The 22,169-nt window shown below is 46.0% G+C and overlaps 1 protein-coding gene across 6 annotated transcripts in view; it reads right to left on the reverse strand.

Annotated features, from left to right (window-relative positions):
- Positions 1-1,487: 1,487 nt before the first annotated feature.
- KANK2 (KN motif and ankyrin repeat domains 2) overlaps positions 1,488-22,169 on the reverse strand; it is a 69,316-nt gene continuing 48,634 nt past the window's right edge. For 5 of the 6 annotated variants that reach the window (XM_088137628.1, XM_088137631.1, XM_088137630.1 and 2 more), the window contains 9 exons: positions 16,552-16,674; positions 16,370-16,472; positions 15,648-15,884; positions 14,659-14,746; positions 14,233-14,452; positions 12,687-12,829; positions 12,168-12,368; positions 4,946-5,044; positions 1,488-3,414 (listed from right to left, as the gene is read on the reverse strand). In XM_088137628.1, the coding sequence (XP_087993754.1) occupies positions 3,340-3,414; positions 4,946-5,044; positions 12,168-12,368; positions 12,687-12,829; positions 14,233-14,452; positions 14,659-14,746; positions 15,648-15,884; positions 16,370-16,472; positions 16,552-16,674 (1,289 nt within the window). In that variant the 3' untranslated portion in view covers positions 1,488-3,339. The remainder of the gene's footprint in view (positions 3,415-4,945; positions 5,045-12,167; positions 12,369-12,686; positions 12,830-14,232; positions 14,453-14,658; positions 14,747-15,647; positions 15,885-16,369; positions 16,473-16,551; positions 16,675-22,169) is intronic. The other variant, XM_088137632.1, reaches the window with a different exon arrangement.

Consider the following 22,169-nt stretch of genomic DNA (forward strand, 5'->3'; position numbering starts at 1 on the left):
ACAGTGGGGGTGGGGATAGCTTATAAAAATGTGGAGCTAAATAATTAAAATTAAAATAGCTAATTTGGCCATTATATAAGAGAAGATGATTATAGGTCAACTTACATTTTGCCAAATATTAAAATTAAATACTTCTGGATGTTCTGTAGTAACACTTTATGTCCAGTACCACCAAATATTCGGATAGTTAGAGAATATTCAGTGTCAAAACTCACCCTGAAATAAGACTAATTCCAGCTCCCAACAAAACCAACTGCAGACTTTTCATTCCAGAGGGGGGAAAACCCTTTACTATTTCATCATGATAGAATCATTTGCAAACCAAATATTAAATATGACACCAAGTTATTTTTATTAAATTATTTTTCCATTAGGCACCCGTGTCATGATCCATCAACCCATGCAGGGTGAGGTCTGTGTTCAGAGACGCCCACAGGCATCAGAAGAAGACCAGGTTTCCCCTGCATCTTTGACAGGCAATGCCCACAGCCCATTCTGAGGAACAAGAGGTCTGCTTGGGACTGGATTCATCTCTACTCAACTGTATCTCTTCCAAGGACTCAAGTCAGGAGGAGGAGGAGAGGGGGATAATGCGGGAGGGCAACCTTTGGGGTCTCTGTAACGGTCCACTCTGTTGAATGTGGATACTGCAGAAAGGTATTAGAGGAATGAAATTTTGTGCATTCGCTGCAGGCAGGCACTGCTCCCCACTGGGGTGGATTGTGCCCTTTGGCAGAGCTATGTTTCTGCTCCATAAATAAAAATCTGATAGTGATCTGAGTTTGGGTGGGTTTTATTTCTGGTGCAGAGAAAGAAATGCATGATAATGTTTCTACAAATTTTTTCACATAGCTGTAATGGATGAAGCAGAGACAGTCCTCTATTCTATTTTTATTTATTATGATGTATATAAATGGCATCAAGTTCATTTAAATGTATAGAAAATATCATATAGAAATTATAAAAGAGATTACATGTATATGAAGCAATATCTCAAATACAATATTTAGATTCACTCCTGAAGACGTGCATTTCTGAAGTTTCTAAAACCTTCCATGTTGCCTTTTAAAATGTTTGCTTCAAAGCAGCAACAGATAATGACTGTTAAGAAGAAATACTTGTACCATCTGTGTATTCAGAATCACAGAAGAGCCAGCCAACTTCAGACAAAGCCCAACTTGTTTCTAACAACTTTTACACAAAGCAAAATATAAATTGTGCAAAGTATCAGCCAGCAGTTTTGCAGCTAAGACAACAGTTCTTCTGGCCAGCCTCTTCCCTACACTTTGGATGTTGCCTTCTATAAAAAAAACCCTATTTGATGTGCATTGGAATAATTTACATATAGTCATTTTCTTGGTGTATATTACTATATATTTATATATTGATATAAAAATAGGATGTGCCCTTTATTATTTCAAATGATTAGCAATTACAAAAACCACTATGGTTCATCTTGTTTATTATACTTCTTGTTAGGAGAGACATAAGTAAAGTTTGGCATCTGACACACAAAGAATTAAGTGAAGAGGACTTTTAAACTTGCAAAGCAAATGGAATATCAATTTTCATCTGTTAATAAGACTGATTTCAAACAAGAGGCATGGATTTGCCTAGTTTCCAATATTGATGTAGACATTTAGGCAAATAATATCAATTACATATTGTTTTTGGATCAAAACTCTTCAGTTTCAGAAAATTTGATTGAATGGAGCAAATGACAAAGAGAGGTCATCTTTATTCCAGGCTAAGGGTCCAATTCACTGGGAGAAAATCTCCTGTGCAAACTTTGTTTAAATAAATAAGAGCTGTGTAACAGTGCACAAGCATCCTTGCGTAACTCCACCTTTATATTTAAAACAACAACATCAACCAAACAAATATATATATCTGTGGCCTAGGCCAAAAATAGCTATAATCTTGGGAGTGGGTACATGTTTGTTATGCGTGGTATGTATTTGTTCTGTGATTCTTTTATGACTTGCATTGCCAAATGCAATGATACATTTGTCATACGAATATTTTGACAAATTTATAAAATCTTAAAATTTAGTGTGAATACTCATTTTAGATCCATTTAAACACTGCTTATTTTGTGATTTTACATTGTAATAAAAAAGTAAGAAATCCTGTTTCACACAGGCTAGGGATTTCAAAAATTATTTCAAGTAAATTAAATACAGAGGTTCTGTGCCTTTAAAACGGGAAATGAAAGGATTATCTATTATCTATGGAGTTGATTTAGAGAGACACTCCTTCATTGGCCTCTTAAAAATATTTTGCCCTTTTACAATGGAAGAGGAACAAAGATGAAGAGAAGCAAGGGATTCTACCCAAGAAGTTCATGCAGAGACATAGGTCTAAAGTCTGCTGGGTCACTCTACAACAAACAGAATGGAATCACCATTATACAGACTATCCAAGTTCTTGGCATCTTATTGCACAAGAATCAGCTCCATTTTGTGTGATTTTATGTTTGGGCAGCTGAGCTGATTTATTTTCCACTCAGCTTTGGTCTATCTGAAATTGCTCAAATGCTGATTTTTCCCTTTTGAAGCATCAAAGCTCTATGGTGGGCATGATGATTTTCCCCTGCCTCCTGGCCAGCATCTCCCACTCTTCAGCCATCACACTGTGCTCAGAAACTATTACTTCATAGGACTTTAGAGGCCTTGCAGTTCTCTTCACAGCAAACATTCAGGTTTTTGGGAAATCCGGAGGAATGCACAGAAGGAGAACTAAAAACTTGGAGGAGTGGGCCCTGATAGAATAAGTTTTTTTGCATTTTCTTACTGGTCATCAGAAGGGAGTATGGAGCGGTTTGAATTGGCAGCCATGACAATGACTGTGGATCACTGTCAAACTACTTTTGAGGGTTTGGGGAAGAAAACTGCAGTTGTTCTTTTGGCCTCCTTTTGTGCCCTGCAGAGCTCCTTGCTTCTTCAGTAATTGGGATGAAAAGGAAAGATACCTAAGTCTCTAGGAAGCAGAAAAGCCATGGCAACATCCAGAGACCTTAAACTGCCAATCTTCCCCTTGGCTCGCTATCTGGCATAACTGCATCTGATCAAGCATAGCTGGATACAAGACCACACTGCAGAAATGAAGCTCATAGATAGAGTTCCTTCTCCTGGAAGGTCAGCTCCCTTTCCCTATGAACTGAGCGGATGGCGAGATTTCAGCTGGTGCAGGCAGTGAGAGAAGCTAAGGACAGGTAGCATTTCTAGGGAATTGTATACATTGGCAATCTGTATGATGTGTATATATTCCTTCATCCAGATTGTGCCACATTTTCAAGCGGAAGTAAGAAACCTTTGGGATAACAATAAATCCATCATCCTACTTTGGGTTACTGAGTACAGTATCACTGGATATCACAGCTGCATTTTCAGGCTTCAGCTGCTTCAAGGTACCCTGAAAAAAAGCACCTCATTATTGCTTCTTAATGAAAAAGACACACTTTTTCCAGCCTCATTTAGCCTGTTGTATTATTTTTAATCAACCTTTCCCTTGTCTGACAACAGCTCCATGAACTAAACAGTGTATGGGAATCCACATGCACAGGTCCCCTACTCACTTACCACTCCATATTGAGCCTAGCAGCCATTTGGGGTGGATTATATTCAATATGCAGAATGGAATGTGGAGACACAGAAGAATGAGGAATTTGCCCTGAGGCCATATGCAAAATGGGTTAAATAAGGCCCTAGAATTCTCTTGATGCGGCTGCAAGTGCCCATTCTCCATATCACTTCACTGATATCTGGTGGCAATTGTCAAGGTACCAGATTCTCCACTGATTTTTACCAAAACAAGATACATTAAATTCTCCAACATGGAAAAAAGTAAAAAAAAATAAAATCTGATTCATCTTCTCAGTGATGTCATGGCATCATAGCTATGCAACAAAAAAAATTTTTTTTAAACTGCATCCACAAAAAAGTTGCTCATCCTCTATTAAATGGGAAAATACATTACCAAATGCCCTGACTGTCAGTCTCCTCCAGGGATTCTGAATCATGTTCCAGTTCTGCTTTGTTTGTGTGACATCGTGATGTCACTATTCTGTACCCCGTCTCCCATTCAATAGTTTCTAAAAAGGTCTACACAAACTTGCCTATCCAGGAAAAAGAGAGAACCCTTATCAAATTGGGTATGATGATGATATGAAATTGAAAAGGACACTTAACACTTGAGAAGGGAGAAACAACATTCAAAATAACTTTGATAGAAAGGAAACTTGGCTAAATTATCAGAATAGAGCCAGCAGAAAGAAATGGACTTAGGTTTGCACTTAAGGAAATAAAGTATAACAAAATGCAGGTATGCGATGAAAAAAACTGGCTTGGTAACCATCTTACTAGAGATCATTGATCACAAACTGAACAGCAGCACTATGTAGTTGCAAAAATTAATATTACATTAATACTGCATAATGCCACTTAATACTGCATTACCAGAATCATAATTTTTTAGTCACAAGAAGTTTATCCTGCCTTAAACCAGATTTCATCTGGAACTATGTAGCTGTTATCTTTGGACTTAAAGATGGCTGTAGACAAAATGAAAGAGGACATCAACAAGTATGGTTAGGATTATGGAAAACAAGTCCTATGAGCAAAGCTTAAGGGAACTGTTTAGCTTGGAGAAAAGTTTACCCTTTGTAGTACTACCACACAGAAGAGGGCAAAGACTTTTTCTGTTGGCTGGGAGAGCATGTTCTAACGAGCTTAAATTGCAGGAGAAGATTTTGGCTGAAGACTAGGAAGAACAAAAGAATCCATTGCCTACAGGCTTTGGTAGAGATCCTTAAACAAAGACTGGATAGCTATCTACTGGGAATGCTCTACCCTGAAATTTCCTGGATTGAGCAGGGAAGTCAGGAGAAAATGGCTTACAAGTCATTTTATGACTGATGCTTCTGCAATTATAGGGGGCAACTCACCGGTGATGTGGCTTTGGCAAAGTTCAGATGAGCATACAGCATGATGGCGATGTCATTCTGGCCTGCTTCTAGTGCAATGGAGAGAGCTGTGCTGCCATCCTGCAGAAGAAGGCAAGAAGATAGATAAAGCTGCAATGTGTCAGGTTCAGTCAGCACGGGGCTTCAGGGAAGCGTGGGGCTTCAGGGAAGCACGGGGCTTCAGGGAAGCTCACAGCCAGACCACGCGGAATCCACCGGCGGTAGCTAGCGGGGAAAAGAGGAACTGAAAGCGCCGCTAATTAACGGGCCACCTGCGCCCAGCCAAACAGGAAAACCGCAGCGGAAGCTTTTAACTATAAACTGATAACGGCGCGAGCCAGCAATGAACGGGGCCGCAGGCAGCGAAACAAGATCGCAACGCAGCACAGAACCCGCGGGCTTGCACGTAACGGGGAGGAACCAACCCAGCCGGAGGGGGACTGGCAATCAAGGACAATGGACCCTGACTGATCCTGCCATCATGAACAATCAAGGGGGATTATTGGGGGCCGATAATCCGCAGCTGCAACGTGATCGCGGGGCGGGAAAAAAGCGCGGGAAGGGGGGAATATAACAAGTGATGCAATTGTACCAAGCCAGTCCTGGCTTTGCTTGTGACTACTACGTTACGCATGAGTAAACCTTCTTTGTGAACCACACGTGTCACGAGAGTTTCTCTGTCGAACGGGGCAAACCTTACATAAAGCCAGGACTCACCGTTAGCGCTACCTGGTACCACCGAGGAGCGTCTCCTTTTCCAATACAGGCATGACCAGCGACGAGGAATCCGTGGGTCAGCTGGAGCACGAGGAACCCAGGCTCGAGGAGGGACGGTCAGAGCCACCCAGGAGCGACGGGACAGCGGCCAGGACCGGGCGCCCTCCAGCCGAGCGGTGGTCGATGGGCGTGAACCAAGGGCCAGACGGTTCAGGCATCACGATGACCCGAGGTTCAGGGCCCCGGAACCGCGAGTGGGACGAGAAGTTCGGCCGACTAGAGGAGAGAGTCGAGCGGCGCCTAGACACCATGGAGGCAATGCTCCAGACCCTGCTACAGAGAGTGGGACCACCGGCGGTGAGCGAGGGGCGAGCAACAGGGGTGGTGGTCCAGCACCTCAGCCGGCACCGCCCACGATGCCCCGGTCGGTGGACCGACGGGCAGCAGACGCCCTGAGACTTCGAGGTATCACTGGGAAGTTCTCAGGGGACCCTGAACAGCTGCCGCACTTTTTGACGCACGTTAGGGGGTTCATGCAGAGGGGTGGTCACCTATTCGCTAGGGACGAGGATAGAGTATCCTACGTGGCCGAGCTGCTAGATGGTCAAGCAGCTAGTTGGGTGATCGGACTATACGATGCCAACGCGGCGGAACTACGGAGTTTCCCGGACTTCATGCAGGCGCTCCGGGACAGATTCGAGGACACATTGAGCGCCAAGCGGGCGGAGGACGACATCCTGCAGTTCAGACAGCGGGGCAAGTCGGTATCAGAGTACGCCCTGGAGTTCCGGAGGTTGGCAGAGAAGCTCACGGACTGGCCGGAGTCCCTGAGGGTGAAGTATTTTAAGAGGGGGCTCAATCCAGAGATCCTGGAGCGGGCACTGGGGCGGGACGACCCGTCCACAGTGAAAGATTGGATCTGGCTGGCCGGAACGGCGGAATCGGCATGGCGGCAGATCCAACAGAGCGCGAGGCGACGGGACCAGCCGAGGGACCAGCCGAGGGAGAGAACCCCCGAGGAAAGGCGGAGCAGTTGGCGGCAGTCCACCAGGGTGCGAGAGGCGACCAGAGCCCTGGACCTGTGCTTCCGGTGCAGAGGCAGAGGCCACCGAGCGGCGCAGTGCCCGACGGAGCGGGAAGGAGCCTCACCACGGCCTGAAGTCAAGCCCCCGCGTGCGACCGGGAAAAGGGCCGGCGACCGACCGCGGAAGAGGGCAGTGGCGGTGGTGACCGAGAAAGGACGTGGGGGGCGGTCGACCCCGGAGACGGCGTCCTCCGGAGAGGACTCGGAGCCGGCGGGAAACGAGGCGCGCTCGCACTGAACGGCGTCCCAGTGCGAGCAGGGGAGTCGAGGCGCGCGGACCCAATAGGAGATGAGGACTGCCCTCCGTTCCGGGTGAGAATACACATCCGGGGGGTGAGATCCGGAGGGGAGGCACAGCTGCGGGCGCTACTGGATTCAGGCTGCACCCACTGCTTGATGCACCCAGCTGTGGTCTCGGGGCTCGGACTACAGCTGAGGCGCCTCCGGGAGCCCATTGCATTCAGCCAGCTAGACGGCACACTGGCAGGGGGGGGGCCAGCTCAGTATTACACCGAGCCGGTCCAGATGACGATCGGGAGTCACCGGGAAGAACTGAGATTTGTGGTGGTCCCGGTGGCCGACTACGCGGTGGTACTTGGCTTGGCGTGGCTGCGGTGACGGAACCCACGGGTCGACTGGACGGCGGAGGCAGTGCAGTTCGGGGTCGACAGACCGGCGAAGTGCGAGAGCAGAGGGGACCGAGCCGTGGAGACGGGTGCGGCCGCAACCACAGACGGGCAAGTGGAGGATCCGGGACACCGGGAGACGGGGCGAGAGCAGACAGAGCCTGAGACCCGGCCGGCAACAGCAGCAGCAGCAGCGCCGGGACCCCGGAGACCCGCAACGATCCCGAGGCGTGGGGAGGCAGCGGCGACTGGCGAGACAACCGCAAAGAGAGAGGCCGGGCCCGGGGAACCCACGACGGGCGGCGGAATCCCGAGGCAGTATCGAGACCTGGCGGCAGCGTTCGGGGAGAAGGAGTCCGACCAGCTCCCACCACACCGGCCCAGTGATTGCGCCATCGAGTTAGAGCCAGGGGCGACCCTGCCTAAGCCGAAAATGTACTCCCTGTCAAGGAGAGAGATGGGGGCTCTGCGGGAGTTCATAGACAAGAACCTAGCGCGGGGATTCATCCAACCCGCGAAGTCACCATTAGCGGCCCCGGTACTATTCCGGGAGAAGAAGGATGGCTCGCTCCGAATGTGCGTGGACTACCGGGGGCTGAACGCAATCAGCACGGAGTACAAATACCCCCTCCCCCTGATGAAGGACTTGATGTCGCATCTGTCTAAGGGGAGGGTGTTCACAAAACTGGACTTGCGCGAAGCTTACTTCAGAGTCAGGATCCGCGCAAAAGATGAGTGGAAGACGGCGTTCAACACGCCGCTCGGAAGCTACCAGTTTTCCGTGATGCCGTTCAGATTAAAAGGGGCCCCGGGGGTATTTATGAAGCTAATAAATGAGGTGCTGCACAACCTACTCTACCGGGGCGTCCTGGTCTACCTGGACGACATCCTCATCTACACCGAAACCCTGGCGGAGCACGTGAGCCTGGTGCGCACGGTGCTCCAGAGACTGCTGAAGGCACAGCTGTACGCGAAGCTATCGAAATGCGAGTTCCATCGAGAGCAACTAGACTACCTCGGCTACCGAATATCCAGCCGGGGAATTGAGATGGACCCGGCGAAAGTAAAGGATGTCCTGGGCTGGGAAGCGCCGCGAACCCAGAGGCAACTCCAAAGCTTCCTAGGGTTTGCGAACTTCTATAGACAGTTTATCCCGAACTTCGCCCAAATCGCCCTTCCCCTAACCGACCTGCTAAAGACCAAGGGCACTGGGAAACCCCCCAAGCCCAGCATGGCACTTGCGTGGACTGCAGAATGCCAGGGGGCGTTTGAGGAGCTAAAACGGTGGTTCACAGCGGAGCCGATCCTGCGCCATCCCGACCCAGATCGGCGGTTTATAATCCAAGTAGATGCGTCAGACGTGGCAACGGGGGCAGTCCTGCTCCAGCCCAGCCCGGAGGGGCCATCCACCCATGCGCCTACGCCTCCCGCAAATTCACCGAGACGGAGAGGAGGTGGATGGTGTGGGAGAAAGAGGCGTACGCAGTCAAGTGGGCACTGGCCACGTGGAGGCATCTACTGGAGGGGGCAGCTGAACCGTTCGAGGTGTGGACGGACCATAAGAACCTCGAGGCCCTGAAGACCCCGCGTAAGCTATCCCCCAAACAGGCGCGGTGGTCCCAATACTTCGGGAGGTTCAGGTTCACACTAAAACACATCCCCGGGAAGCGCAACTTCCTAGCAGATGGACTGTCTCGCATGCCCCAGCACGCCAGCCTACGGGAGGAGATCGTGGACTCCATCATCCCTGCCAGCAGACTGGCTGCAAAGGCGGTGACCCGAAGCCAGACCAAGGGGGAGCGACGGGACGCGGCGCCTGAAGTAAGGCAAGGGTTCGCGGAGGCGGCAGAGCAGGACGCTTGGCTCAAGCAGAACCGAGAGGCGCTAACCAGCCAAGAGGGGTTGTGGTGGCACGAAGGAAAGCTGTACGTGCCCGAGGGTTGCCGACGGGAGGTCATGGAAAGAGCCCACGACAGCCGGAGTGCGGGGCATTACGGCTTCGTAAAGACGCTCCACTTAATCCGGCGGCAGTTTTGGTGGCCCACGCTCCGTAAGGACGTGGAGGCGTACTCGGGGGGTTGCCCGATGTGCGCGACGGCGAAAGGGGCCAAAGGCAAACCTAGAGGGCTACTCCAGTCGGTAGCGGAACCCGACGGCCCATGGCAAGAGGTCGCCATGGACTTCATAGTAGAGCTCCCGGAGAGTAAGGGGAAGACCGCCATTTGGGTGGTTACGGACTTATTCTCTAAACAAGCGCACTTTGTAGCGTGCCGGCGAGTCCCCACGGCAGAGGGGTTGGCGAGACTGTTCGTGCAACATGTTTACCGGCTCCACGGCGCGCCCCGACGGGTCGTCAGCGATCGGGGCGGCAACTTCATAGCGCGGTTCTGGAGGGAGTTCCTGAAGCGGGTGGGGACGAAACAAGCCCTTTCTTCCGCGGCGCATCCGCAGACGGACGGAGCCATGGAACGCCTGAACGGGGGGCTCGAACAGTACCTGCGCTGCTACGTGGGGCACCAACAGGACAATTGGGCGGAGCTACTACCATTCGCGAAAGTGGCATACAACAACGCCGTCCACAAGAGTACCGGGTTCTCTCCGTTCAAAGTAGCCACCGGGAGAGACTTCGTCCCCATGCCGGAGTTGCCTCAGCCGGAATCCCAGATCAACTCCCTGGACGCCTGGTTCGCCCAAATCGACGCGACCCGGCGAGCGGCGCACGCAGCATTGCAAAGAGCCAAAGCCGACTACAAGAAACACGCGGACCGCAAGAGGCTCCCCAAGGAGCAGTGGAAAGTGGGGGACCAGGTGTATCTGTCAACCAAAAACCTAAAGACGCAACAGGCATCGAAAAAACTCAGCCCGAGGTTTGTGGGGCCGTTCCCCATTGCAGAGGTCATCAATCCAGTAACCGTCAGGCTGACGCTCCCGAAAAGCCTCGGGAAGATCCACCCGGTGTTCCATTGCAGCCTGCTAAAGCTGCACCAGCCGGGGAACGCCTGGCACAAGACAGAGGGAGTGCCACCACCCATCATGGTCGGGGGGGAGCAGCATTTCGAGATCAGCCAGATACTGGACGCCCGGAGGCACAAGGGGCAGACCCAGCTCCTAGTGCAATGGAAACATTTTTCCAAGTCCCACAGCGAATGGGTGAGTAAAACCCACATAAGGGCACCGGACCTAGTGCGGGACTTTTACAAAAAATACCCCGGGAAGCCGAAATAGAGCCGGGGGGGGAATTGTCTTCAGGGGGGCGGTATGTCAGGTTCGGTCAGCACGGGGCTTCAGGGAAGCACGGGGCTTCAGGGAAGCTCGCAGCCAGACCACGCGGAATCCACCAGCGGTAGCTAGCGGGGAAAAGAGGAACTGAAAGCGCCGCTAATTAACGGGCCACCTGCGCCCAGCCAAACAGGAAAACCGCAGCGGAAGCTTTTAACTATAAACTGATAACGGCGCGAGCCAGCAATGAACGGGGCCGCAGGCAGCGAAACAAGATCGCAACGCAGCACAGAACCCGCGGGCTTGCACGTAACGGGGAGGAACCAACCCAGCCGGAGGGGGACTGGCAATCAAGGACAATGGACCCTGACCGATCCTGCCATCATGAACAATCAAGGGGGATTATTGGGGGCCGATAATCCGCAGCTGCAACGTGATCGCGGGGCGGGAAAAAAGCGCGGGAAGGGGGGAATATAACAAGTGATGCAATTGTACCAAGCCAGTCCTGGCTTTGCTTGTGACTACTACGTTACGCATGAGTAAACCTTCTTTGTGAACCACACGTGTCACGAGAGTTTCTCTGTCGAACGGGGCAAACCTTACACAATGATGGTAGGGCTTATGGGACCCTTGTTTTTGTCAAAGAGGAATTGCTAAATAGGAATAATTTTGGTTGCCCTCCCACTTCCTGGAATTCCAGGAAATGGTATCTGGGACTGAGCCATACAGATCTATGAACTGTTAATATAGGGTTAAGGTACAGTACTAGACTTGCACTAGGGAGACTCAGGTTCTTTACCATAGTTGGCTAACCCTGAGCCAATCATTCCCTCTCACTCAATCTACTTCACAAGACTGCAGAGATAAAATTAGGAAATATGTATGCCATCTTGAGCTCCCTGACAAAAGGTTATTAATGCAATAAATAGAATAGATGAGTATTCTCCAGAAGTGCTAACTGGAACTTCCTAATACTCACCCCAAAGACAAGAGAACCATCCCCACCACACTCTGCACATAAGGGCAAACAGCTGCCTGGCCTCTTTCCGTGGGAACGAGGATGTTCGGCAGTGCGCACATGGGGTCTGATCAGCCACACAATTGTTATTTTCTTATGTTCACACAGCTAGATAATAGAATAACTGTGGTAAATTAGAGTAGAAGGCCCTGCCATACATAGGACCAGGGAGGCTGGTGTGTGTATGGGATGTTAGAACAGAATTACTTGAATCTGACAATCAAATGAGGAAGTACATAATGTCTTGATTATATTATTCCCAATGTGCACTGCCTCCTTCTCTCTCTCTCTCTCCTAAGATTGAGCTGCAGTTACTCAACAATGAGAAATAATTACTAATTGCTTCATATAGTCCAGTACTAAACTTTGGCCCTGAGTAAGTCTGCTTATTTTCCTGAGGAACTGAACTAAATCTATCGTGCAGGGTTTTTGCTATGGCCACTGAGGTAGAAGACAAGGATTCCTTGTCCTCAAATTTCCACCTAAAAATTCAGCAGCAGAAGTAGCAGCAGCAGCAGCAGAAACATAAACAGGACTTACATTGTCTGACAGGGCAACATCACATCCAGGGGTAGCCAACAGCAGGCGGACAATCTCAGCATGGCCGTGTTCACAGGCACACATCAGTGCAGTGGAACCATCATTATCTTGCAAGTTGACATCTGCAGCACTTGCTAGCAAGGCACGCACCATCTCTAGACGCCCGTGGCTGACAGCTAACATCAATGCTGTTTGCCCAGCCTGCAGGAGTGGGGAGGGAACCCAAGGGTGTTAAGGGGCAGCTAAATGCAGGGTGGGGAAAAGCCTGCTACAATGCCTAGTCTTTAGAAAGCATGTGCATCAAGAACAATCTGAAATATTTAAGAAGCATGAACTCTATATTTATGATGATTTTTTATATCTATTGCAGCCAGTTAATAGCATTTTAAAAAATTTTGAACAATCCCCACACACCCATGTGAGAGTATGATTACTACTTCCTGGTAGTCATCCTCCTCCTCCTCCTCCTCCTCCTCATGGCTCCCCAGTCTTGCAAGAAACTATGGGGAATGTTGGTACCTGGCTGGCTTTGGCATTCACATTGCCCCTGTTCAGTAGCTGCACAATAGTCTCCATGTCACTTTCGGTCTGTGAGGCAGCCAGTGCTGTGAGCATGATGGCTGTATAGCCAGCTTTGTTCTGTTGGTCCACATGACACAAACCTAGAACAGCGAGACAGTATTAGAAACCTTATCCCTCTGGAAATAAATATTGGGGCATGGTGGGTTCTGTAGTCTCAACTGTGCTGCTAGGAAACAGTGGTAAGCATTTGTTTTATAATGTCTCTAAGGAAAGGAAGTTCCTTAGAAGTTAAAGGGAAGTTAAAGAAACTGAAAAATCTGCCAGACGGACTCCATCTTGGAACAGAAGGCCTTACTGGATAGAGTCCATTACTATCTGCCTTTCTCTGGTAAAAAATCTACAAAATCTCCATTTTGAACACAAACACGATAACTGCACTTTAAGAAAGATAAAGTAGGGTAGTACATTTTAAAAGTTCACACAGAGAAATATATACCAAACAACTGAGTAACATCAGAGAAGTATGCCAAGATTCCTTTAAATGTTAAAAGGAAAAAAGAAAATATTTCCCAGCATACTGCCCTCCTGACATAAATCCTACACCTTTCCCCCAGATTCCCCAAAGAGTTGACCTTCTTATGAGCATCTTCCAGATATTTAGCCAGGGCATCTTCCTGCTGCTTTTGGAAAAATCCTCACTCCTTGCATTATTTTCCTTGCATTAGGCCTAACTTTTTCCCTCCGAAGTCCCAGCCCACCAGTTTCTCACTGATAGACTGAGGTACTGCTGTGGCCAGAGCATTGGTCTGTGAGGTGGGAAATCCGGCCTTAAATATCTACGCTGGGTGGTCTTGGTGAGTCTCTTTCCCCTTCAGCCCCTTTTACTTCACGGGGTGATTGTCAGTGCTAAAGTTCTAGTCCAAATTCCATGGAGGATGGATGTATACTAAATGCAAATAAATACAGTACATAGCCTTAATTCTTTTACATCCACCGAAACCAGGGCATGCCACATGGTGCCTGCAGAATGTCCCTTGGTGCACAGCAGGTTTCCTGCACCATTTAACTTTTTAAAAAGATTCTCCTAATTTAAAACATGAAGTGGAAAACGGATACATGGTGAGGCAATATGCCAACCAATTGCCTCATATTTATTTCAAAAATGCCTCTGGATCCAAGACTGGCTCCATAGGCTTTCTTAGAAAACAAAGGTTAGGGAGGCTGCAATGCAGGACTTATATGAGTGTGGCGACTCTGTCAAACCATATTTGGGAGCTATTTTTTAAGCCGGCAAATCATTTTGTCCATGACAGCTATCATATGACAGCACTGCAACACGTTCTCAGAATTCAGAATGTCCTCACCAGCCTACCTTCAAACTCTTAGGCTCCTGTGACTTTGAAGTCACCCTGGGCTCTAGAGCCCAAAGTGACCAAAGCACACGGGTCAAAAGGGCTGCCCGGAACAGCTATTTCTGTCCATTCAGGTGGGCTCTTCTGCTCAAAGGGCTGCCTCCCCCCCGTCTTCTTCTGTCCCCGCCTACCTGTTTGAAGCAGCTTTGCGACCACAGGGAAGTTGGAATGCGAGACAGTGTAATGCAGGGCCGTGTTGCCGTTGGCATCCGCCACATTGATGATGAATTCTAGCAACTGCGGGGAAACCGCCTGGAAAGCCGTCAAGTGTAGCGAGATCAGCTCTGGGTCGGCTTCTTTGTGGCAGGAAAGCTTGAGCCAATAGTGGAGCATTGAGGTATAAGCTAATTTCTGCCGTGGGACAAATAAGAAAAAGGAATAACAGAAGAGGCAGGTAAGCCATAGTTAGGGCCTACTTTTGCTTGCTGAATGCTCTGTGCCTTTTCAGTATTTCTGTTGCTCATTATTTTCCTCTGGCAAACATGCAGGGTATCAGCAGAGGCTATTTTATTTGTTAATTTCTCTCTATCACCTCAGCTTTAGAAATATATGCATACCGTCTCTTCATCCATATGTGGGTTGCCATTTTCTAGGTATTTCTGAAGAACTGCACAGGCTGAAAGCAACTCTTTGCTGAGACCCAATCTGGTTATCAAAAGAAAGCAAAAAGGGGGGGAAAATTAGCTCCTGCCTGCATTTACATGTATTACTAATGCTAGTATTTACCATTATGTGCAGAAAACAGCTCATGTACTCTTCCCACTTTCCCTTTTGGATGGCTACAAGGAAGAGTTAAGCAGGATTCACTTTCACTTCCCATGATTCTGGCTTGTTTTTTAAGTTTGAACAAGATCCTGTACAAACTATGTTTACCTTAAAACTATCCAGCATACCAGTTCAAAGTTTGTGGTCAGCTTGTTTAGTAATTCACTGGAAAGTTTGCTGTAAATCTTTTGTTCATATATTACACAATTTAGATAAAGTGAAAGAAGGAGGAAGAAGAGGGAATATGTGAGCCAAGTTTTTGTTCAAGATTACACAGAGCAATAATCCTAAATCCTGGTTTAGGATTACATGTGAGCCAGATTACTAGGAAGCACCTCTTAGAGGGAAAAGTGGTACACAGAGACAGAATTTACAGTGAATTGTTCTGTTTTGTGCTAGTTCAGGATTACAATTAAATGGCAGTTGTACAACAACTGTTGGCACCTTTAAAATACAACACACGGAGAGAATTATTTTACCCAAGAAATAAAGAATTCTGAAACTATTTTCAGGGCTGGACACTGTGTAAAGCAGGGAAGGGCCATTTGTGACCCTCACATATCCTGCTGCTGAATGTTGGCAACAATAATTATCAAATAGTAGCAGGACAATTTTTTATTTTTTGGAGTTTGGGGTCAGCAGAGTACTGTATGAAGATAGCTGCAGGTCAGCTTCAAATTGCTTTCAAAGAGTTGGGGAGTGGCACCAGTGGCCATGTATAAGTGCCTGCAGAGCACAATACAGAGCCTTGAGCTCTGAAGATGTCCAAGCTAATGGTTACCCAGTTTTGCCTGCTGGTTCCTTGCTGGGACCTTCTGCTGTAGTTATTTTCCCCATCTCGACAGGGTCTCCAGGATGTGGGGTGTCTGTGGTTATTCCAGAAAGCTTCGAGGCTTCAGCTACAACTCCCTGCCCAGCAGGGAGGCCCTCACTCGCCTCATGGTATTCACTCTCAGTACTTTCATTGTCTGAGACGTTCTCAGCTGTGCTGGAGTCCTCAGAAGAGGTGGACTCATACCTGGAACGATACAGGGCTGAGAAACAGGCCAAAAGATGCTTGAGAAGCTATCCCAGATTCTCCCCAGAGCAGGCAGAGACTAGGGGAACCCTGGCTGTGAGCCACCACAGCACTTCAGAATGGAGAACTTTAGAGATGCCAGGTGATTTGGGATCTCACAGGCCACATTGGGACAATGAAGGTCCCTATTGGTACAAACAGCAGCTTACAAGGAAAGCAGCAAGCGTAAGTAAAGCTCCCTCCCAGTGATGGATTATGATAGGACTCTTGTACAAACTCTGACAAAACTGTTCAGGTGTTGGATTTCTTTGAGGTGAGGATGGGATATTGCTTCTCTGAACTCCAGATTAAAGGTAAGGAAACAAACAAGATGGGAAAGCTGTTTCTGCTGCTAAAAACCCGTATGCCATGCTTCCTCAACTGGGGAATTGAGGAATGAACTGGGAACTTCCTGTTCTGTTTATAATTCTGGAACTGAGATTTACCCTCCATTGACACCCACAAACTGGAGGCTTTTCTTGCTAGTCAGAATTTCCGTAGGTTCTTCCTTCTTCTTCATAATTGACCGGATCCCTGCAATGGATGAAGCTATAGAAAAACAGAGGGAGGTGGCAGTATCAGCTTGTCAGAGGATTCCATGGCACCTCTCTCCATCCCACTTTCTTACCTTGATCCTCTCCCTCCTTCTGCGCATCCAGTTTAGGTTCTTGAGAGAGGCATGGAACCACCTGTTCTGCCTGAAGGGAGTCAAGAACTGAATATTCAGTTTTCTCCAGTGGTTCTTTGGGCTCTGAAAGAGGAGAGAGGCAACAGGATTATTGCACTCTAGAGGTCTTTTTGTTTATGAGAAATCAATATTACTGCTTTGTGGGCGCATACTAAGGAATGCAATAGAATACATAGCTCGATTACAAAATGACCAAGTGCCATACAGTAATATATAATATTCCAAGTCTGGAAAACAGGGAACAATGTATATAGACACTTTTGTTTATGCACAAGCAATATTCACTCACTGTATGAAGCCATGATTTTTCTAACCAATATTTGTTGACTAACCCACAATGGCTGAATGCACACATAGCACTAAGCCATAAATCATGGTTTACATGCCAGAGCAGCACATAGTTCTCATAACATGCCCAAAGCAAACAACTATGTTGTGGCTTAGCACAGGTGAATCAGGCCATGGTTTAATTTGTAGATAAATGGGAGGGTAAATGAACCAAATTGAACCTTGAAGAGCACTCAGAAGCTGCAGCTGGTCCAGAATGCAGCTGTGCAGGCAGCTTTTAACATTTCTCATTACATTCATATAACATGGCTGCACAGGCCCCAAGTAGGCTTTTGAGTGCAATTCAGGTTGCTGGTTATTACCTATAAACCTCTATGTGGCATAGGACCAGGTTATTTGTGGGACCACCTCTCTTCCATTGTCTCATCTCAGCCCACCAGATCTAGCAGAGGGGGCATGCTCCAAGTGCCTTCTATTAAACAACACCATCTTGTTGGACCTCAGAGTTGTGCTTTCTCCGTGCAATGCTTACCCAATACCACAGCATTCCTCTGGAGATCTGGGGGGTCCTGACCCTGCTAGCCTTTCGTAAGGTGCTGAAGACTTGGCTGTTTCCCCAGGCATTTGGGTCAGGAGGTTAGGTGATCTCTGCTGCTGTTGATGTGTTTTTTGTGACTGGGGTTATTGTTTTGTCCTTGGGCACTGGGGATTGTATGTTGTGGTTCAGATTTTAATTCTTGTGCACCATCCACAGTCATTGTTGTGAGATGGGTGGCCATTTAATCATATAAATAAATCAGTTTTTAAAAAAACAATACATAGTATGTACAGCTACATAAGACTGCCTTCTTTCTTGATAACTTATAATGCAGAACAAAACTCAAAATAAACTCACAATTCATCATAAGAGTATATAGGAAAAATAAAGACATATTGGTATTGAAAGAAATAGCATAAGACAAAAGTATTGTGAATTCTGTGAATAAGCACTACAGTAGTATGGAAAAAAGAATAAAAGAAACTTGGAGTCAAGTATCTTTCAGGCTATGTCCAGCATGTAGGCTATCTTGGCTCCTCTGTGAAGATCGCTTCTTCATCTAGCTTCCTGAAGACCATCCTTTGTGATTAAAATGGAACTTACACCTCCAGTTGCGCAGATACTCACTCACTGTTAGGGTATCTAACATAATCTCCATACTTTTGGGGCTGGTAGCATATTTGGAGTTCTGTGAATAATAACATCTGCATTCTTACCATAGCTGCTGAGGAGCTTACACAATCACATAATGGGAACAGCAGAATCATGCTGCTTAACATCCCATCCAAACCCCTTCCTCCATGGGATACTCCCTGCTATTGTCTTTTTTTCAAGACCGTTGGTGCATTTCCAAAGCAAACCTTGGGCTGCAGTCCCAAGAAAGCTTATAGAGCCCATTAGGGGCCAAGTATTGAAAATCAAGGCAGTGCAGGAGGCTGGAATTTTGCTTAACAACAAAACAGTCCCACCCCACCCATATATATATATATATATATATATATATATATATATATATATATATATATATATATAAACAATTATATTCAACTGGAGCTTGGGGGTGTCAAGGAAATTATTCATGGGCACACTGGTACTCAGGCATCATGTTGGAGACCCTGGATGTAATGCTACTTAAGTATATGGTGATTGCTTTATAGACCTGCATTTTACTTACTCATTTTGTCTCTGACCATCCAACCATCCACAATTTTTTAAAAAAATATGTGACAAACTACTAAAAACATTATAAGTAAATACTTGGTTTCTAACTTCCCCTTTGCTGTTCTCCAACAAATATATAATATTTATAAACATTTAAAATTTTCATATATTTCTGATTTAAGTTCTTTGCTCAATTCTTTTTCCCCTTAAAAACCATACTCTAAATGCTTAGGTTTGCCTTGTTGCATAATATATTATATGGAAGCCGTTCTCCCTTAAATCTGGTCAAACTTCTGTTGTGAATGTTGCTGTTAATTTTGCTAGTGCTGCATATTCTCCAAATTTAGGTTCCCAAACTGGTATTGTTGATAACAGATCTGTTTTCTAATCCTCTCCTAGGTTTATCCTCCCAGCTGTGAACAGGTATCTTCATAAATTGTAATATTTTTTGTTGATCTGTCTTGGAATTACATTTAGTTAAAACAAAATGTGGTTTCAATTCAAATTTGGCTTCTAAAATTCTCTGAATTTTATCTGTGTATTTCTTTCCAGTACTTTTGAATTTTTTTACATGTCCACCACATATGGTAAAATATTCCTTCTGTATCATAGCATTTCTAGCATTTATTACTATATGATTTATCTATCTTGGCAGTTATTGACTGAGCTGTATACCACCTATAAAATATTTTGTACCAGTTTTCTCTTAAGTTGTAACTTGGAGTGAATTCTATAGATTTGCATTTAGTCACACCAGGCATTGGTTGCTCTAAAAGAAGCAATGGTTCCATTTGGTAGCTGGAAGAAACCTAAAATAATAGTAAATAATAACAGTTTCGCTTCTTTGTGACATTAGGGACAGAAAGTCAAATCTTGCTATGAGGCACAAAACTGTGAAAGTTGAAATCATGGTTAAATGTTAGACTATGATCACTTTGCTTTTCTGATTTGCTCACTCATTTATACTTATTTTTGTCTGCATGTTAGATTTTTTTTAATAAAGCTCAAAGTGGGTTTGGGTTCTCTCTCTCTCTCTCTCTTTGCAAATCTCAATTTTTCAGCTTTCAATCTAACTTCTCAGCAGCATTGTGCCAGCCCCATAGAAATGTACAGAGGAAAGCTTCTTGGGTTTGTTGCCTGTACTTTTTTCATTTCTTATTGGCAGGTCGAAAGATCACCAGGAAATCCCAAGGCTGAAGGCAAGACTGGGAAATTGAAAAAACATCCTGGAAGACGAGAGTGGTAAATCACTTCTGTATTGTTTCCAAGCAACTAGATGGATTTGTCCATATAGCCACCAGGAATCAAACTTGACTTGGGGGAGTCTTTAGCCTTAATTAGACATCTCAGGGAAGTAATGCGTTCCCCAGTGGTTCCTGGTTTAATTAAGGTTATCATCTCCTTGCCTTTGTCTGCAATTTCCACTCACCGACCACAGGAACAAACTTAAATCATGGGTTATTTTAGGTGTTGTTTTCTTTTAGTCCTGTTCCCCCAGCCACCACACCAGGATTTCAGGAGTGGGATGAACCAGGCATCCTTTCCTATCACCTTGCAGACCACCCCTTGCAACAAAACCCAAAACAACACAGCTCTTCCAACAGCAACACTCACTACTCTGAAAACAAAAGTTCCCTTTCTGCAATCAACCTTGCAATTGCAGCAGGAAGAATCTCAGACAAATAAGATAGCAAGCACCCCAGAAGGCATCAACTGATCCATAGGGGCTCAGTTTGCTTTCATGTTGCAACTCTGCAACATCTGGAAAGGCCTTGAATATTGATTCAGGTCCTGGTGCCAGAATCTAGGCAGTTCATCCTAAGAGACCAGAGTTAACTTCCATCCCCTGCTGGAGATTTTGCTGTGATTTTCACACACAGAGTTAAGAACACACCAAGTACCAACAGCGAGCTAGGAAAAGGATTGTGAGGGAGAGTTGGGTCCTCCAGAGATTTGGAGCTCAGCCTAGTTCTGGGCTTGAGGAAGCACTTCTGGCCCACCCCACAGGTTCTGTTGGACAAAGACAGCTCATAACTTCAGCTTCCAATAATCTTTTTGCTCCAGAATTTTTGATCTCCCCATTGGGAATTTCACAGCCTATTTTAAAACTGCCTTTTTCTTTTGCTCCTATTATAAATTGTGGTTTAAAAAAAAGTCCTTCCATGCATACTTCTTTTAAAACAAGAGTTGTGGGAGAAAATAGTTGAGTTTTGCCATAAATTTTCAGGCCAGGGAATAAACATAGATAAGCATTTTTTTCCCTGGGCCTTGACAAGAGGGACAAAGGGATTCTGCCAGAATTTTTTTATCTCCCTAAAGACTATGGAAACCCTGCCAAGCCTTTTGTCCTGGCTATTTTTAATAGACACAGATATGAAGTGACTTTACTTTAATATAGTATTATGTCATGTGTCATTTTGAATATGATGTTCATTAGTTGAAAGTATGGTCATAATACATCTAACCTTTTATAGGGAAAACGGAAAGATTCCAGTTCAAAGGCAATAGATAAGCAAAATATTGTAATGCACCCTTGGGTGAGAAAGTAAGGTGAAAGATACGTTACCTCATGGCAAAATCTTTTGCTGGGGGGTGGGGATCTCATGCAGCAGTAGTCTATTTAATGTGATATAAACTAGTCCAAAATGTCTTTAGTACTGCATTTTAGTTACCTTATTAAGTATTCTGAGCACTGGTAGAAAAATGGGGAAATGGTAGGTTTGGGGACTGGATTGATTTGCATGGTAAATATTTATTGGTCTTTTAATGCTCCTAGAAGTTCAACAGCAATCTTCTAGTTTTTCTCAACAGGCACACAATTTATTCCAGATGCTCTGCATCTATGGGGGAGATGGGTGGCATACAAATTTGAAAATAAATAAAAAAAATAAAAATAAAAATTTGAAGCCAAAACATTGGCCCAGCTTGTACATGGGGCCCAGTTAACACCAGGCTCCAATTATATTAAACTAGAAAAGGTGTAAACTAATTTTATATGAAAGATATTTCAGGTAGCAAGAAGTGTTTCTAGCATAGCCCTGTGGCGGGAAGCTGGGCTTTTGAGGAATGAAACAAGGACATAGTTATGTATATTTAAATACTGGCTAAATTTTAATTTTTAACCACAAGGTTGACTTCTTTTTTTTTTGTTCAATCTACCTGGAAGTAACAAATTGAAGGTTAAATTCATAAAGTGGGCTTTACACCAGAAGTACTGGGACAAGAACACCAGAAGTACTGGAACAAGAACAGGCCATGGCAACTCTTAGACAAAGAATCCTTGACATGGAATTGCAAAATGAATACAGTAGAATATCAGCTGGTCTAAAATGGGGCCATAGTAAGACCTGCTTCAAAGTGGCCCAATATCTTAACCAGCTTACAGTTAATGCATTTTGTAGGGCCTTCACGCCATTGTGTTTTGATATCTTGCCATCAGCTGTACTAGAGGGCAGGTTTCTGAAGATTTGCTATGCAGAAAGGATTTGCCCTTGCCAGTCTGGGCAAATTGTTGGCCCCTGGGCTACTGTATTGCAACTTCTACAGAGATACACATACAGAACTTTTCACA

This window comes from Python bivittatus, unplaced genomic scaffold (genome assembly GCF_059951505.1).
Source record: "Python bivittatus isolate LINGU-HERP-01145 unplaced genomic scaffold, Pbiv_v1 ctg000220_np1212, whole genome shotgun sequence".
In the NCBI taxonomy this organism is placed as follows: domain Eukaryota; kingdom Metazoa; phylum Chordata; class Lepidosauria; order Squamata; family Pythonidae; genus Python; species Python bivittatus.